Source organism: Nansenia antarctica (genome assembly GCF_963989245.1).
Source record: "Nansenia antarctica genome assembly, chromosome: 4".
NCBI lineage: Eukaryota > Metazoa > Chordata > Actinopteri > Argentiniformes > Microstomatidae > Nansenia > Nansenia antarctica.
The window spans coordinates 55,602,528-55,620,932 of NC_137689.1; the positions used below are offsets into that span (position 1 = coordinate 55,602,528).

Genomic DNA, 18,405 nt, shown 5'->3' on the forward strand with positions numbered 1-18,405 from the left:
GCTATTATTCTACACAAATAATATTTTTAAAATGCCCTTGAAGCAAGGTCAGGCAAATTTCACCCTCACATTTGGTTCTGACTTTTGTCAAACTGAATATCTGCTCCTCAACATGATTTATTTCACAGTACTTTAAGTTATATTTGGCACATTTTGTGAGAATGAGAATACTTACTGACTTTCAGGGCATTAAACGTCCCTGTTGTGTAACTACATGGTGTATCAAATGTGATAGATGATGAGAGGCAACCATTCTGTAATGTAGAAAACGTATCAAAGGGGTTTAGTCAAGAACCAACAGCCAATTTCCAGTCAACATGATTCAGCATTTTTGAAAAAGGCCATTTGCTTTCTCTCCATGGCCTGCTTTATTTGCTGACATTTGAGGAGCAATTATACTCAGCCTCTAATGGATCATGTTAAAACAGCATGCAGATGAATGTATTGAAGAGAGAAGTTGGTTGATTTACTAATCACAATTTCTACATGATAAATGTTATGATTGTAGTCAATGCACTAACATAACATTTATACTTTAATAACAGTAACTGCACATTTCCTACATCTTTTAGTTACATTAAAGTTAATAAAATGTTAACTTACTCATAGCTATACTCATACATGGCCATTTACAGTGCAATGTCAACAATATGCCATCACACAATTTAATTGTACTTTTACTGTGCTTTTCTCTTAACAACTTCCATCTACAAGCTGTTTATTCACTGCACTTCTTTTTAACTTTAGAAACAAAAAAGCTATTATATGGGTGTGCCATGACCTAGTTAGGACAAAGATGGATTCCAGGCAGAGGAGAAAAAGGTTCAAAATGTCAAAGGGATAACATCCAGTAGGCTATTATATCTTCCTTCTTCTCAATCCTGTAAATGAGGAATCATTGTAATATATCATAGTCCATAAAGAGATGAGGAAATCAAGTATAAGATCCCTTTTGGAACAAAGGAAACCCATATTGGCCATTGAGTCCCATTTCAGGAAAATGGCTGCTGAGAGCGCTCAACCCCCTCTCTCTGCTCTCTGTTGAAGGATTCCTCAGCTGTGCCTCTAATAGCTGAAGCTAAAATGGTGCTTCGATCTGATTGGCCGACAGAACTGCTACTGTTAACCAGCCAATTGCCCAAGCACTGCAAAATATCAAGCAAGGTTTGCAATAGATGTCACATCTCTGCCAATATACAAAAGAGCAATAAGACAAGTAAACGAGTTAATTATACAATACGTGTGGCTATTCAGATGAATGGAAACTCTAAACTCTCCCCATATTTGGCATTTGGTTATTTCTAAGATTATCCGTGGAGAGCATTATTGTGTTGCAGTTTTATATGTAATACATCGGTATAAGTAAAGTAAGTTATTTTATCACTTTGGTTTGTAGGATACAGAAGTTGTATCTAAGCTTAAGGACAATGTTTTCCCTGAGATATTGATGGCCGAAATTGAGCCTTTAGTACAGCTCTAGGTTCAGGTTTTAATATGTCAATACGAACCGTACCTATGAGGAATGACAATAAAACCGATCTCAGACCTGCGCTTAAGAGATTCATCGACAACCTTACCTCCTATGTCCATCTTGTTTCCCGTTTGTGTAAATATAACCGGTAGATTCAGCACTTATTGTATATCCCACATTTGAGCTAAAAAGCCACCAGACAACCACTTTTCTGTTTGGTATGTAAATATAATGAATATTTTATTTATTTATGCATCGCTCTGATAATTAAAATGTACGCAGAATGTAGACACATGAAAAGAACCTCGTATCGAAAGTGCGAATTCTATGAGGGGTAGCGCTCAATAGTGGTGTATTGTGGGAGAGACAGAAACCCCAGACTGGAGGCACACAATATGTGTTGGCTCGCAAAAAGGAGGCAGTAACATTTAAATCATGTAATGTAATCAGTGAGAGGTAAACGATCTCGCCGTTTGATTATTAAAAAAACAGTCGATCGCGGACAAATCATGTCCAAGCCAGGGGAAAGAAACAGGCTAAACGAAGACCATGGCAGAAAGCAGAGTTCAAGTAAGCTTGCTCTTTTTTTTCTTCCTCTGTAATGTCTGTTTCGGTAACTGGGATACGATTCTAACCCCCATTTTCTTCCCATAGCCTTATATTTGCAAAGTCAAACATCTGTAGTGTATCGCTACAATGTAACAAGTATTCGTGCGCGAGTCTGATGGCTCAGATCTTGTGTTTTTCTGCTCAGGTTTGGCGAACGGCATGGAAAACAACCATCCCGTTTGCAGTTCGGGGGAGAAACGAAGTCACCATTGGAGAAGTTACAAGTTGATTATTGACCCAGCGTTGAAAAAGGGATCTCACAAACTGTATCGCTACGATGGAACGACTTTTGAACCGCCCGTAAGTGAATCGCATATATCCACATTAAATTTAAAAAGAAACACAGTTCTTAGGCTACATTTCTAGGCTCCGCGATTGCTACGAGGTACATTGTTAGTGGGCTGGTCGCGTTGGTCTCTGCACCTGACACAGTGCATCAAATGTGCCACTATTCCGTCGTTAAAGACATTGCAGCATTGGTAGATAACTGTTATAACATTAACATGTTTCCTATCAAATGTGTTTGTTTATAGTTTTAATTCCCATTATTATTATTGAATCGATCACACATGTGTAGCCTATTCATCTTGCTTGTAGCCAATGCATCTTGCTTGTTCGAATGGTAAAATCATTGTTCATTCCACAGGACCCTGCAATGCCACCGGTGGATATCGTCCGAGACCCGAGAATCGGTCGGCACTGGACGAAGTACAAGGAGACTGATCTCCCAGTTCCGAAGTTTAAGGTTGGCCTGATCAGTCACACCCCTTGCTGATCTTGACAGAATGAGGGATGCGATGCGAGACTCTCCAAAGTTTTGGAGCTGTTATCTTGATGGAATGTCTCCTGCTTTAAAAAAAAAAAAAAAGAAGAAAAAAAAAGAGGATTATGTTGCATCTAAAAATAATCGGTTGTCAAACAATATGCTAAATGCCCTTAATGATTACAGCAATGCATTTCCTTTTTGTTTAACGTTGCTGCTATACTGATATAAATGGCATACATATGATATTGTCCAAAGAAATGTATCCTATTCATTCTAACCCCTCTCTTTTCTCTCCAGATCGATGAATGTTACATAGGCCGTGTGCCTCCAAAGGAGGTGACATTTGCGAGGCTGAACGATAACATTAGAGAGGGTTTCTTGACCGACATGTGCAAGAAATATGGGGATATAGAAGAAGTTGAAATTCTATACAATCCAAGGAACAAAAAGCATTTGGGAATCGCCAAAGTTGTTTTTGGGACTGTAAAAGCAGCCAAGGATGCTGTCCAGAGTCTTCACAACACGTCTGTCATGGGCAACATTATCCACGTGGAGCTTGATCCTAGAGGTAAGCAATTTTAAAATACATTTTAGGACAATTTGTAGCCAACAAATGTGCAATAATGCATGTAGTTCTCTTTCATAGTATTTCTATAGATATATTGTCAAATAAGATGTCATCTGTCTTTCCGTTTTTGGAGGGTAATATTTAGTCACGTGTATACATTTACGGTGGTTGCTTGGTAACCAGCGCAATTGAATCTCAATGAGTGTTTGGGACTCGGCCTACGAGCCTCACACCATAGGTATATACATGGAACTGTATCACAAAACTGTATGATTTAATCTTTACTGTACTTTTGACGATATACTATTTTCGCAACCACTCATGAAAATATACTTTTACCTATTTTGTTTTGCATAATTGTTTATTTTATTTTATGTCGGCATTGTTTCAGTTTCACATTAGTTAACACGGCGTTAATTCATTGTGTGCATTGAAGGGGGGGAGGGTATTGATTATGATATTTGACTTTTATTCTATTATTGACTTAAAAAGTAAATGACAATCGCTTGCTTTATCCTTTCTCGCTAGACACATTGTACAATAGGTTATCTATTAGTTGGCTGTAGCAGGAAGGCTTTCCAATTTCCCCCCCAAGCTGTATCGTCTCACTTGAATTTACACATGATTTTACATCCTGCAACTGTCTCTCCATTCTCTTAAAGAGACAGTGGTTGTTTTCACATCAACAGGAGGGCCTGTTATACTCAGTCATGTTCAATTAGCTGGATCAAACAAGGAATACAATGTTTTCATGAGAACATCTTTCATCTGTGTGCAATAGTCTCTTGTGTCAATGTGCAGATTTTAATTTGGGATTTTCCATTTTTATAAAATCCAAGTATGGTGGAGAAATGCATAAATATATCACACATAACTCAGATATTACTGCACACTAGGTGTATGTTAAGTGCAGACATATTGCCATGCATTTGGGGGAAATCTTGCTTTATATTAGTAGTCAGCTTCTTAATAGTCTGTGGCAGCATATTGTGAAGAAACAAATATTATAATTCTTATAAAGAGAACTGCATGTCATGAACATAACCAGCTATTGCTTGACAATCTATTACTGCGAGGGGCATTATTACATTCTCCCAAGGGGCCTAATTAATGGTAAATTCAATTATACCTTTGGCAAGTGCAAGTTTCCACAGAACCCTTACTGAACCTTACAATAACCTCTAATCATTTCAGGTGAGAATCGCCTCAGGTACCTCCAGCTCCTGGTGAACGGCAGCTACACCCCACGGACAGTCCCTGTGGGGGCAGAGGAGGCTAGAGAAGTGTCACCTCGTAGTCTGGCAGAGGCCATTTTGGTAAGATTCCTCACCCCTGTTGTTGTGTGTTATGTTATATCTATGTAAATGTGCCAATGTCCCAAAACAAATGTAGAGATTTAATGTTTATCCGATTATGATTTTTTTCGATTAATTTTATTTGTGTCAATAGTAACCTCCCTAGTCTATTCTACAAGCTTGTTTTGGTTGAAATAAAAACTTGTAAATATGAGTTCTTCATCCCAGCATATTCCTATACATTTCACCAGACGTGCTTTTTAGATGGAGACCAAGTTGGGTCATTTCTGTCTTATACTATTTACAGCCTGTGTAAGAGTCCTGCTTGGTGAATTAGTCCCCCCATGCCTGAATCATTGTCCTATCTAAACTGATACCCTTATCTCTAATCCATTTTGTCAGTGCAGCAGGTGGTAAAAAGGGGCCCTGGAAGGAATGTTGTCTAGTACCTTAGCTTGTAGAGGGAAGGGACAACGTTATTGAAACCTGCACTTTGTCCTACTACACAATACATAGGTTTCTGCAATCCCTTCACCACACCTTTTTGATGATTTATTATGAGTAATCCACATTTGGAGGTGTTTTTAAAAAGGCATATCTAGTTCTAGTCTACACCACCATCATTTAAAATCTAAAATGTATCCCACAATTGAATGTGGAATGCATTCAAATCCGTGTGCTCCTGTCTCTCCCTAGGCCTGTGAGCCCCTCCGCCGGCTCTCTGAAAGCAGCTCGTCTGCAGTGGGAGGCCCAGTGACCCCCAGCAGCAACACCACCCCACTCTCCCTGGACACGGCCTACTCTAGCCTAAGGCAAGACACACCGCAGTCCCAGGGCACCCCCCACACCCCAAGACAGACAAGCACCCCCTTCTCTCAGGACTCCAACTACTCCAGTAGGCAGACCACCCCTTCCTACCAGTCCAACAGGGCCGAAGGCTCTGGAGGCTACAAGTCTCGCCGGCACGAGAGCAAGTTCCAGGACGCCTACAACCGCAGACCGGAGAGGCGCTATGTCCATGGCACTGGTTCTAGTTCTAGTGGATCCTCTTACCGCAACACCCCCTCTGAACCTGCCCCCTTCAAGCAGCACCCACCTGCCCCACCTGAACCCCCCCCCTCTGCACCATCCTTTGCCCACACGCCACCTCCCCCTGCCAGCGCCAGCTTTAAGTCAGCCTTCTCCCCCTACCAGGCCCCCATGCCCCCTGCGTACCCCCCCTCAGAGCCAGCCTTCCACCCACCCGTGCAGCGGGAGTCCGAATACCGGAGACCCCCCCAGCCCCCTACCACCGATTTCATGCCTGTCAAGGAGAAGCCAGAGACACCACCCATCCCAGAACCCCCTCCGGAGCCTGAGGCCCATCCGAGCACCCCGCCTCCCAGGACTCCAGAGCACTGCCCCTCCCCCGGCACCCCTACCCTGGAGTCAGAGCGAAATAGCCTGGACTCCCGTATCGAGATGCTCCTGAAGGAGAAAAGGCCAAAGCTACCCTTCCTGGCTGAGCGTGACTCAGACACTGAGGTGCGCATGGAGGGCAGCCCCATCTCCTCCTCTTCCTCTCAGCTGTCCCCCATCCCCCCTTTCACAGGGGGGTCCCAGCGCACTTCTCGCCCCTGTAGTACGGGGCTGGAGGATATAAGCCCCACGCCGTTGCCAGACTCTGACGATGAAGACCCCATCCCCGGAACTGCTTCTCTCGTCAAGAGGGTCTGCTCTCCGGACCACATCCAAGGGAAGATGAACTCCTCCAGTGATCGCCTCGGAAATCACACACCCACGGACAAAATGGATACGGTAGGAACCAATGGCAACATCATCATTTATTTTGGATTATGTTTAACTATCCCTATTACTTGACAAGGACAAACAGGCACTTTGAGTAAGATCCAATGTTCAAAAATGGTTGTGGATAGAATAAGTTAGATACCGCGATAGTGTTGTAATAGTGTTTGGTTGCAGCCGGATCCATTTAGCAGTTACAGAGGGGGCACAGGAAGTGCAGGAAGTAAGCACAGGCTTCAGTGAGTGATGGCAGCCTGCACTTTCCCTTTTGTTTCATTCTCCTGTCTCAGCCTGTCTGCCAGGAGAGGAAGTGGTTCACTCTGGTTTCACAGCTTTCACGGCTGTATGAAAGCAGTGGCTGAGCTATTTGGGTTTGTTCCAAATTGGGCAATGTGTGAATTTATCAACAACGTACAGTGATACAGAGTACCGTATTTGAGGCTGTGTTTACATTTTCAGAACTAGTTCACTTATTATTAATCATGCCCTCTTCATGTCGTCCTTATAAATGTTGAGGTCATTTTTTCTATAGTCCTTCTGTTGGGTAACCAGTAGATGCAAAAATCGAAGGAACAATCATTTCCAGACGTGTTAAACTAATGTCCCTGAGCAATTTGCTAGGCAAACTAACCTGCATCGCTGCTGTTAGATGTAGGGCCTTTACAACCCAGTGTATTGTTTCAAGTAGTCAGTAGTCAATCAAGCTTCCTATCAACAAAACAATACTTCCAAAAATGTCATGTTTAGGATGTAATGCACCACCAGATGAGTGACGGGCCCCTTTCCTTACGTTCAGTACTCACTTGGATGAACAAGCCTATACTCCTATGGCCTATGGTAGCAGGTTTACCTCCGGTGCTGTGCTGTTGGGGAGTAGAACACTTTCACTTCCTCTGTCTGACGCTCATGAGGCGTGTTGTTAGGGAGAACAAGGCACAGGTCGTTAGCTCTGGTCAACCCCACACTTCCTGGTTCTATTCAGCCTAACAGGATTGGCTACAGCTTTTCATGTTTCACGTTATCACAAATGGTCACTTTCGCATACAATCCACTCCCCTTGCCAGTTGAATTTGGCATGATTTAACTGGATTTAACCCAGATGTTGGTGTTGTTTTGGGAAATGGGTCATGACAGTTACATTCCATTGGTGATATGATTCATTTGTTATTTTATTGAAGCTTGTTACTGTGTGTTCCAATTGTTTTGTTTGATCCCTTTGTTGCGGGATGATGTTGTGTAAGCCTTTGTTGAATAATTGTTAGTCGTTTATGTTTGATTTCACAGCTATTCAAGGACATTTGAATCAACAGCTGTGTTTGAATTTGTTACCAAAAAGTCAAGGGTATACTTGATGTGTGTGCCAACACTTGGTCTAAACTATCTTTAGATTTGGCTCATCCTTCAAGCGATTGGCTGTTGCTGTTTTGAGGGATTAGGAAATAATCACATCCTGCTAAATGCAAGCAGGGCATATTTTAGACACTAATGTCAAGGTTTGGAGTGTGGAGAACCTGTTTTTTTTTTTTTAATGAAGGGACAGGGAGAGTTGATTGCATATATGGGGGGGATATAGGGAGGCTAAGGGCTAGTTTGCTTACTGTTCAGATGGACAGTCAGGCACATTGTGCCCTAGAAGGTGATGTAGATGTCCTGACCCGTCATCTCTCCCACAGAGCCACCAGTCCTCAGGTGAAGACATGGAGATCTCTGACGAGGAGATGCCTGGATCACCGACCACCAGTGGTGACTGTGCCAAGGGCATCGTGATCAACTCTGCTGTGTCCCCCATGCAGACCATCTCCATCCTCCCCCCCGGCTTCCCACCTCTACCTCCTCAAGCGGGCTTCCCTCTTCCTCCCCACCACCTCACTGCTGTGCCAGGTCACCCACCTGGAATGCTGCCTCATCTGCACCCCTACCCCCCTGGCATGGTGCCCATGATGCCCATGGACCTGATCAGCTGCCTGCCTCAGTGGGGCAGTGTTCACATGTCCTTCCAGATGCAGACCCAGATGCTGAGTCGCATGGCCCAGAACCAGAGAGCCTACCCCTACCCCCAGTTCATGGGTGCGGGTGGGGCAGCTCCAGCTGGGACTGGGGCCATGCCGTTTGGGGGTCCCTACCAGCCTCTGTCCATGGGTAGCACCCCAGCTAGTAGTGCAGCGGGGCACGGGCAACCATGGCCCAACCCCAACATGCCCAAGTTTAACCCTGCCGTTCCTCCTCCCGGGTACGAGGCTAAGAAGGAAGACCCCCACAAGGCCACGGTGGACGGGGTGCTATTGGTCATCGTCAAGGAGCTGAAGGCCATCATGAAGAGGGATCTCAATCGTAAGATGGTGGAGGTGGTGGCCTTCAGGGCTTTTGATGAATGGTGGGACAAGAAGGAGCACTCGGCCAAGGTGAGTTATCCACCTGAGCCATCTCTCACAGAATTCTGAGATTGAGAGTCAGTTAGATTATATCAAATGGCACTTAACATTTTAAGAGTCCACTAAGCACAGGCTTGTAAACATAGGTTGACAGTGAAGATGTATCCTCCTCAAGATTTTGTAGTTACATCAATTCTATATACATCAATTCTTTGGTAGAATGTGTCTAAAGAATGGTAGAATGTGTTGCTTGGATACAAAAGAATGTTTTGTTGGACTGCCAGTCTGCCACATTTAAAAACCCTGCTATGTTTCAAACTAGAAAAACTCAATTGAACTTGTAAAATATAATATAATGTTGCATACTAGCTTCTGATGAAGTATTTATTTTAATGATGGACAGTGACAGCATGGTAGGTGCACATTAGCACATGGGTTGACATCTCATGAATCCAATAGATTGAACATTAGAACTTAGAAAATAGAACTTTTGTAATTCCTAGAAACTCTGAGAGCTGTGTTAATGATGTGACTGTTAAGGTCCTCCTGACTTCCCAAAGTGTTGCACCCACACATTCTGCTGTGTTAGCCAGATAAGAGACGTTAATCACACTGTCCTGTTGTTGTTCCTGCAGGCGTCCTTGACTCCAGTGAAGGCTGGGGAGGGGAAAGAGGAGGAGAAGGAGAAGCCTAAACCCAAAGAGACCATGGGCTCCAGCTTGCTGGAGAACTGGAACAAGGGCGAGGGGTTGGGCTATGAGGGTATGGGCCTGGGCATCGGCCTCCGAGGAGCCATCCGCCTGCCCTCCTTCAAGGTAACATTGGCACCCCTCCTACCGTTTAGGACTTGGCTAAAGAAAGCCTCTGTGTTGAAACGACAAGATACTCTAACATTTTGCCTTTGGCCGAGTGTATTACTAACTGCTATAGTCTATTGACGCTGGTTGCTTTGTGTTCAGGTGAAGAGGAAGCCTGAAGCCACTTCCACTGGCGACACTAAGCGAGCGCGGCCGTCCACTCCTGTGGACGATGAGCTGGAGGATGAAGGTAAACTACAGGGCCTAAAGGGGGGGGAATCCGTAAATGATGCCCAGTCCTAATATTCTGGCTAAATCTCCCTCAAATTTGAGAAGACTCCCTCACACCAGACCTGTTCCAAATGATTGCTAGTTTTGTAACGTTTCCCTCTGTCCTGGGTTAACCAGAGCGGGACCGCGACACAGCGGACCTCCCTGCCGACGGGTCCAGGTCGGATACCGACGGCTCGTCGGGACGACGGCGACACGCACGGCCCCTGGCGCTGGACAGCGAGGGGGAGGAGCAAGAGGAGACGTCTGGGAAGGAGGAGTCTCTATCTGACAGAGAGGAGGAGCCTGATGAAACGGAGGCCTCTGAGAGGTTGTCGTCGGGCAAGGTGAGCCTCCCCTGGTGTAGACTAGAGTGAATGGGTGAAATATGAAACAACAACTCAACCTTTAACCAAAACCATATACTCTCTCTCTCTCTCTCTATATATATATATATATATATTTATATATATATCTCTGCCTTCAGCTGAGGCTTTAGCTACACATGTATCACATGGTACTGGATTAAGGCAACCTGAGTCATAACGTAACCTTCATATAGAGACGTTCTAAAAATGCTGATGAGACTTGGGTCTTCCAGGAAAGTGAAGGAGAGGATGCAGACTCGTCCAGCGAGAGTGGATCATCTGATTCATCAGACGAAGGTAAATACAGACTCGTGAGTGTGAGTGTGAGTGTGAGTGTGAGTGTGAGTGTGAGTGTGTGCGCGCGCGAGTGTGAGAACTCTGCCTTGGTAACCTGTCTCCCTTTGCCCCCTTCGCACAGACGCTGTCAGTTCAGCATCCTCTAAAGCCGACTCTGACTCCTCGGCAGAAAGTGGAGACTCCTCCGACTATGAGTCCAGTTCAGAGGAGGAGGAGGTAGAGGAGGCGGAGGAAGAGGAGACAGAGTTAGCGGTAGACGATGATAAAGAAGAGGCCAGGGTCGTGACCTCGTCATCATCCTCGTCCTCGTCCTCCTCGTCTTCCTCGTCTGAAGAGGAGGAGGAGGTAGAGGAGGTAGAGGAGGAGGTGGTGGTGGTGGTGCCGCCACCGCCCAAGGCCCCCAGCACTCCCCCAGGGCTCCCCCCAGAGGAGGAGCCCTCAGAGCCAGCTGTCTCTAAGGAGGAGCAGAGGGCCAGGGAGCGGCTGGGACACAAGCCCAACCACAGAGCCGTTAGCGAGGGAGAGGAGGCAGTGGGCCCTGGCAGGACCATCCCAGAGGACCTCCGTCCCCCCTCACCTAAAGGTGTCCCAGGTTTGACCCCTCTCCGATCATCTCACTTCAGACATTTAAAAAAAAAAAAAAAAACTGTATTGACAATGACTGTAGAGGTGTCTCTTTTACAATATTGATTCTGTTATGTTGAGTTCTGGTTGATAATGACGGTCGGTTGCCTTTCAGCTGAGGATCCAGAGATTGATCTGGAGGTCGGCGTCCCCGCATCCAAGGCCGAGCCTCAGGAGGACGTGGGGAACCTCCGGCCGCCCACCCCTACAGGCTCTCTGGCCGACAGCGACCTGGACACGCGACCCAAAGGGCACGACGAGGACCTGCCCTGCACCCCTGGTCGAGGAGCCCCCCCCGCACCCCTGGAGCCAGGCGCACCCCTCCCCAGACCTGTCCCCGCCATGCACCTCCCCCTGCCCCCCAACCCAGCCATGGACGTCCGCTCTCTCCTCCTGCCGCCCCCCGTGCCCCTACCTGACCTCGCCCACAGGGCCAGACTGTCCACAGATGAGGACGTCCCGCGCACGCCTGGCAGGGACCTGATGGACCGCGCCCGGGGGCTGGGCAAGTCCCAGAGTACAGACACCATGCCCCCCGTCACGCCCGGCAGCGATGCCCCACTGACTGGCAACAGCCTGTCGCTAAGCTCCCCCCACATCCACGGCAGCCCGTTCTCCTACCCGGCCCAGTCCCCTGTCCTGAGCGCCGGTATCCCTCGAACCCCCGGCAGGGACCTGACCTTCACCCCGGTCTTCCCCGACCCCACGGCCCTGGCCGCCAGCCTCCTGTCCATGCACAGGAAAGCCTCGTCAGAGAGCCTGGAGGACAGGCCCGTGTTCAAGGAACCCCCCCTCAGCGTGGGCCTGCCGCCGGGCTCCCTGCACGACTCGGCGTTGCCCCACCCAGGAGAGGCGGTTCTAGCCAGCGTGCCCAAAGATCTGCCTAGTGTCCCAGCCGTAGACGTCCCCCCGCTCCCCGACGCCACCCCACCCAAGAGGAAACCCGGACGGCCGAAGAGCAAAAAGGCGCCCGCGGTCGCCCCTCCCATGGAGTCCATGGAACTGTCGGTGATCCCCACCTGCATGCCCCCGTCTCTGCCGCACGACGCACAGCTCAGGCAGCTATCAGCAGACACAGCCGCCGCCGGTCTCCCCGACATCCCCCGCCACGCCGGACTGGACGCCTCCGCCAAGGGACTGGACTTCCGGGAAGGAGAGGCAGCGCAGTGTCAGACGGCTCTTCTCCCCGTGGACAGATACCTGCTTTACGAGGAGGAGGAGCCTGCTCCGAAGCCCGCTCGGAGGGCACGGCGAGGGTGGGGGGAGCTGCTGCTGCTGGACAGCCTGTCCCCCGTGACCCCGCCCTGCTTCAACCCGCGCACCGAGTTCGAGGAGATGACCATCCTGTACGACATCTGGAACGACGGCATCGACGAGGAGGACATCCGTCACCTGCAGGTCACCTATGACAAGATGCTCCAGCAGGACAACGGGAACGACTGGCTCAACGACACGCTGTGGGTCCAGCATCCTCATATCCTTTACTACCGGCTGTCAGAGAGAGGTGACGTGTACCAGTCATGTGTACTAGACATGTACCACCGCATATGGTTTGTTATGTTACTTTTAATAAGAACAATAATGCACTTTCTGTGTGAAAACTGGCAATGCTAGCGCCCTCTGCTGTCTTCTCTCAATAACACACACAATGCATGTAGGACTGCATGCGATTTGACAATAGCAGGTAACAACGTCAAATTGTCCCACTGCCCAGCTGATTTTAGTATGTTTTGTGTAAAAAGAAAAAAGAGAAATGGTCGTCATGATTTTAGCAACACAACAAGTCTTAACTGTTTCCAAAAGTTCCTCAATGTTACCCTTGACTCCTCTGCACCTACCAACATCCCTGGCGTGAAGAGGAAGAGGAGAGACGATGGGATGAGGGATCACATGACTGGCTGCGCCCGCAGCGAGGGCTATTACAAGATCGACAAGAAGGACAAAATCAAATACCTCAAGAGCACCCAGCTGCAATCAGAGGAGACACCCATGGACACCCAGGTTTGTCTCAGGGCCTGAGGTTGAGGAGGAGAGTTCAGTTCAGCTAAGACGGAAGGGACACACACAAGGGGCAACACTCAGCAAGGGTGTCTGTGTTTGTGTGTCTTTGTTTGTCTGGGTGTTTTTTTTTTTGTCAGCATGCGTTTTGTTTGTGTCTGGCAGGCAGTGCCTCGCCGCAAGATCTGTCTGTGTGTCTGAAAGGGTTTTTAACTTGACTCGTGTTATGTCGTCCGTCCCCCCCCCCCCCATCCCTCCCTCTCCCTGCAGGGTATGAGTATTCCTGCCCAGGTCCATGTCTCTGCCAGAGCTGGGTCTGAGCGCAGATCGGAACAGCGCCGCCTGCTGTCCTCTTTCAGCTGTGACAGCGACCTGCTCAAGTTCAACCAGCTGAAGGTAGCCGCAGCACACCGCACACACAGTCACCCGCTTTTGTCCTCGACATGTATAAATGGGTCAACGCAAGGCTGCTGCACCACTTCAATCTGTCCTTTTTTTTTTGCTTCACCTTCCCCCAGTTCCGTAAGAAGAAGATCCGGTTCTGTAAGTCTGGTATCCATGACTGGGGCCTGTTTGCCCAGGAGCCCATCGCTGCTGATGAGATGGTGATTGAGTACGTGGGTCAGAACATCAGACAGGTGAGTACAGGGCAATCTGAGTGAGATCATGTACACACACACACTACACCAAATAGACCCAGATAGATCCTAGTCGTGACACAGCACTACGACACATGACGGTCTGTTCTAGCTGACAAAGGGTCTCGTGATCCAGCCCAGTGTTGAGGTTAAGCCAGGTTGAAGTGAGTGTGACCTGTCTAAGCCCCGCCTCTCTGTCCAGGTGATCGCTGACATGCGTGAGAAGCGCTACGAGGACGAGGGCATCGGGAGCAGCTACATGTTCCGTGTGGACCACGACACCATCATAGACGCCACCAAGTGTGGCAACTTCGCCCGCTTCATCAACCACAGCTGCAACGTAAGACCACTTAGACGTCTCCTGAAGAGCTATAGGATGCATGGCTTATTTTCTATCTAATCACAAACTATTGAAATTCTGTTCTACAACAGACAACATGTGAGAGTCATTTCCATCCCCCCCCTGTATTTTATCCAGCAAGCCTGTAAATATGTCAGTAAAGCTCGTACTGCTGCCCCAAATCACCCTGACAACAAAGTCATTGACGCTAACACTATTCTCTGCTTCGTTCCATCACAGCCCAACTGCTATGCTAAGGTAATCACAGTGGAGGCGCAGAAGAAGATCGTCATTTACTCCCGACAACCCATCAACGTCAACGAGGAGATCACCTACGACTACAAGTTCCCCATCGAGGATGAGAAGATCCCATGCTTGTGTGGGGCAGAGAACTGTAGGGGGACATTGAACTAGTGTTAATTAACACCTGGCCAAGGAGAGAAACTTATAGAAACTACAAGCACTGTCCCCAACCATTGTCCCCAACCCAACCCCCCCCCCCCCATTCCCTGGACACACACACACACACACACACACACACACACACACACGGAGACTCCATGCCAAAAACGCAAGGACAAAAGGGGAAGGAATGGAAGAACCAGAGGTTGAAAACCCTTACCATCACACACCTGGATAGGGTGCAGCTAACATGTCTGGGACAGTTTTATACATACACATATTTACTCAAAGATTGTTTACGATTTCAGGTGCTCTAATCAGACAGAAACATGGGGTTTTCTACTACTTTGCCAGTTAACTAGACTAAACGCTGTACCAACTGGCTTCCTGGTCCAGCACTCTTAACTTTCCCTCGTCCAGTGAAGTTGATCAGCATGGTCTAGTATTGGTTTGTACAGTTTTACCCGTTCTCACTTTTCTCATAAGCTTTACGGAGACCACATGTGGTACGTAACCCCTCATACACATACACACACACACACACACACACACACACACACACACACACACACACACACTTTTCTAGCTGCTCATTGATACTGTTGACACGCACAATAAAACACTGGTCTCTGTGGGAGGGACATGGCCACCCCCACAGGAGACTACACTATTCTAACCATGTGGTGGTCATAGTGGCACAGACAGGAAGTAGGGTAGGGGTCCTGAGGATTACGCTTGCTACCTATTGAATAACCTATGGGGATGCCTTCACTTCCTTAACCCCCATTTTATATACCATGGTTGTCATTGTAAATTCAGAAAAATAATATAATTTAGGCTACAGAATGTGTGGAGTTCAGATCAAGCCACACCTGCTCATACCAGCAAAACATATTATGCTGCTGTCTGTTACTTTATGCAAAATCAAGGTATATGTCTTCAGAGATTTAACAAATGGTATTAAGGATATTCCAGTATTTTTTCCATCCTTTTTTATTCTTGTTAAGAGAATGTCTTGTTTCTCCAAAGACACTATTGTTCATGTGTGTATGTGTGTGTATGTTTGTGTTGGGGAGAGAGTGTATGTGAGTGAGAATGAGTATGAGTGTGCTGCCCCCTTTTGGCCATACTGTAGAAAGAAATGCAATGTTGAAAACAAAATGCAAGCTGGGTACCATAGTTGTATAATCCGAAAAAAGTTATTCTATAACACAATCTTTACACCCTATTGTAATGTACTATTATAACAAGCAACCGTAGGCACATAATTCCTTCCATTACCAACAATCTCAGCTACAATCACTGCACAATGAGACTGCAGATGAGGTTTTTGCAGACTATTGAAATGCTTCATGCCCTCTTTTCTCTCATGACATGCACCCATGTTAGGCTGCTTGCTGAGGCTATTAGATAAGACGGTATAAATTGAAGCAGAATCGTAAGTGCCATAAATGTAAGCCTCAAGAGGTACGTGACTACATGGCAAAAGTGTTCCTGAAAGCTGCCGCTTCCAACTCTGCCAGCGCTTACGCACTATTATGAAATGCTGTCTATTTTCACCAGTGTGAATGTGTTTGTATTGTGTTCAATGAATGTGTGTCATGTCATGTACGTGATATTGTTTTTACTTCACCTGTTATGTGTTGGTGGTGATTGGTTCAGGTGTATTCACCCCCATAGTGCTGCTTCAGCTGTAACATGGTAGGGCTGTTCTACAGTCTGCTCAGTATTCTCCTCACTGTACACAAGTCTTTCTAAAGTAACCCTCGCTTCATCACCACCACCACACTGAGACCCCCCCAACCCCCAGTCCTCTGTTTGTGTATTCAGTTCTCACATGACTGTCGTCTATTCAGTCTGTCAATATCAAGAATTGTTGCTGTTTGTGAATGCACGAGAGGCTTGCACTTCTGCCTACGCTCTCCTAGCCAATCACAACTCTGAAGACCAAGTCATTCATTGCTTCTCATTCAGTTGGATAGCTAGCTTACAGAGAAGTTTTTTTTTTACGACCGTGATGTTTATATTGTACAGGATCACTTGTATAGAAGACCTGAAGCTTTTTTTTTTTTTTTTTATCTTCACAGGGAGAATACTTAAAATGATGCATCTTTCCTTTTTTCAAACAAAAAAAAAAGACTGAGTATTTAAAAAGATATTTTCAGGGAACAGTAAAAAAAGGAATCGTCTGTAAAATGAAAAACAAGGGTTGAATTGTTTATTTAAGCAAAGGTGCATCTTGTACAGAAAAAAAGATCTCCACTTCCCTTTGAAAGATTGTTTCTTGTAGAAACGTCTTCATCGTTCTGCCCATTTCCTTTGTAATCTTAAAATGTGTAAATAGTTTAACTGTGAATATATATATATTTTTGTTCCTGGGGATTTGCTACAGAAGTACAGCTCGGAGAGATCTATGTGACAGACGGAGTAAACACAGAGCTGGTGGCAGTATTTTCAGCTTGTGTCAAGCTTTATTTTTTATTTTCTCTTGTAAATTCTATGAAAATCTGTTTGCAGTGTGGAGAAAGGATAAAAGCATTAAGGTGCAGAATTGCCATGGGAATTGGGTGGAGTCATCAGCCTGTTTCTCATGTCTATTTATTACACAACAAATGTATGAAAAAGAAAATAATTGAGAATAAAGGCATTTTTTTCAAATGATTTAATATGTTTATTATTTGATGAGTTGTTTCTCTGTTCAGAAGGAGCAATTACATGATCATTTTACATTCACATTACTTCCCCAGTATGCACAGACACATACTGGTACAAAGCATTTGTTTCATTGACATTTTTGGCATTTAGCAGACACCTGCATGTTGAAACCATCAGTGAGATGTGTGAATAAACCAACATGCATCAACAAAGCCCTTCTGTCAGTATGTGTTAGCTAGAGTGTCAGAGTGTCAATGCTGGGGGTTGTTGTAGTCACTCAACTGTCACTTGACCAATCACATTACTGTACATCACACAATATGGTTTTAACATGGACCAAATAAAAATGGAAGACATACTAACCTGTGTACTTCATGACCTTTGACCTTATTTAAAAGTCATCCCCCACCTCATACACACATTCCTGCCTAGCATCCAGAGAGTGACCTCATCCTTACCCAGCCAATTCCTGATAACCCACACACTCCACCATCCGGAGAGGGACAGACAGAGTGGCCTCTGTGTGTGTACCCTATGCCACCCCGTGCCCGTGTCAGTGACAGGAGGAGAATGGTGTGACCAGAAGTAGAGGGGGGTACGGGGGGCGGACAGAGAGGGGGGGAGAGAGGGGGGGTGGGGTGCATACCATACTGTTTTTGGACTTAGTGAACTATCTACTGTACCCACAATATCCTTACTGGTTTTACCCACTTAACCATGTCACTGTTACAATCCAAACATCCCTTCCCTGTATGTACATGTCACACTACTCACCTCCTTTCATATAATTCCAGAACAGTGGTATGGCGATTTCTCTTGATGACAGACTCAAAAAAGGTCAAATTCACCCAAACTCAGTGGAAAGGGTAAGAGGAACAGCCTCTCCAGGGAAACCCCTCACCCACTGCAGTTACTCAGTGAATTGCTCAGGGAATACATTATACAGCTGCTATACATTATGGCTTCCAGCAGGAGAATGCACAGTTTACAAATTGTTTACTTAACAAAATACAGTTGGTCGAGAAGATTGAATGCAATACAACCAGACATACAGTACACATACAGTTCTTAATGATGAATTACAGTTGAGTGTTACCAGTATTAGATGTACACAATTGTGTTACAAAATGTTAAATAACAGTAATAATAA

At 46.3% G+C, this 18,405-nt stretch overlaps 1 protein-coding gene across 1 annotated transcript; it reads left to right on the forward strand.

Moving 5' to 3' along the window:
• Positions 1 to 1,910: 1,910 nt before the first annotated feature.
• On the forward strand, positions 1,911 to 16,702 carry setd1ba (SET domain containing 1B, histone lysine methyltransferase a). The gene is made up of 18 exons (XM_080530378.1): positions 1,911 to 2,041; positions 2,226 to 2,380; positions 2,727 to 2,825; positions 3,144 to 3,414; positions 4,609 to 4,730; positions 5,406 to 6,506; positions 8,168 to 8,896; positions 9,502 to 9,681; positions 9,826 to 9,913; positions 10,072 to 10,280; positions 10,535 to 10,598; positions 10,720 to 11,190; positions 11,338 to 12,726; positions 13,057 to 13,223; positions 13,491 to 13,616; positions 13,739 to 13,858; positions 14,061 to 14,198; positions 14,439 to 16,702. Exons 1-18 carry the CDS (start codon positions 1,981 to 1,983, stop codon positions 14,610 to 14,612), a joined length of 5,664 nt encoding a protein of 1,887 aa, XP_080386504.1. The 5' UTR covers positions 1,911 to 1,980; the 3' UTR covers positions 14,613 to 16,702.
• Positions 16,703 to 18,405: the final 1,703 nt, after the last annotated feature.

Bases quoted from the DNA above. Each gene is read 5' to 3' on its own strand.
- setd1ba (XM_080530378.1), top strand. From the start codon at position 1,981: ATGTCCAAGCCAGGGGAAAGAAACAGGCTAAACGAAGACCATGGCAGA. The intron at 6,507-8,167 runs GTAGGAACCAAT...TCTCTCCCACAG, and splicing joins CCACGGACAAAATGGATACG to AGCCACCAGTCCTCAGGTGA. The intron at 12,727-13,056 runs GTGACGTGTACC...ACTCCTCTGCAC, and splicing joins CTACCGGCTGTCAGAGAGAG to CTACCAACATCCCTGGCGTG.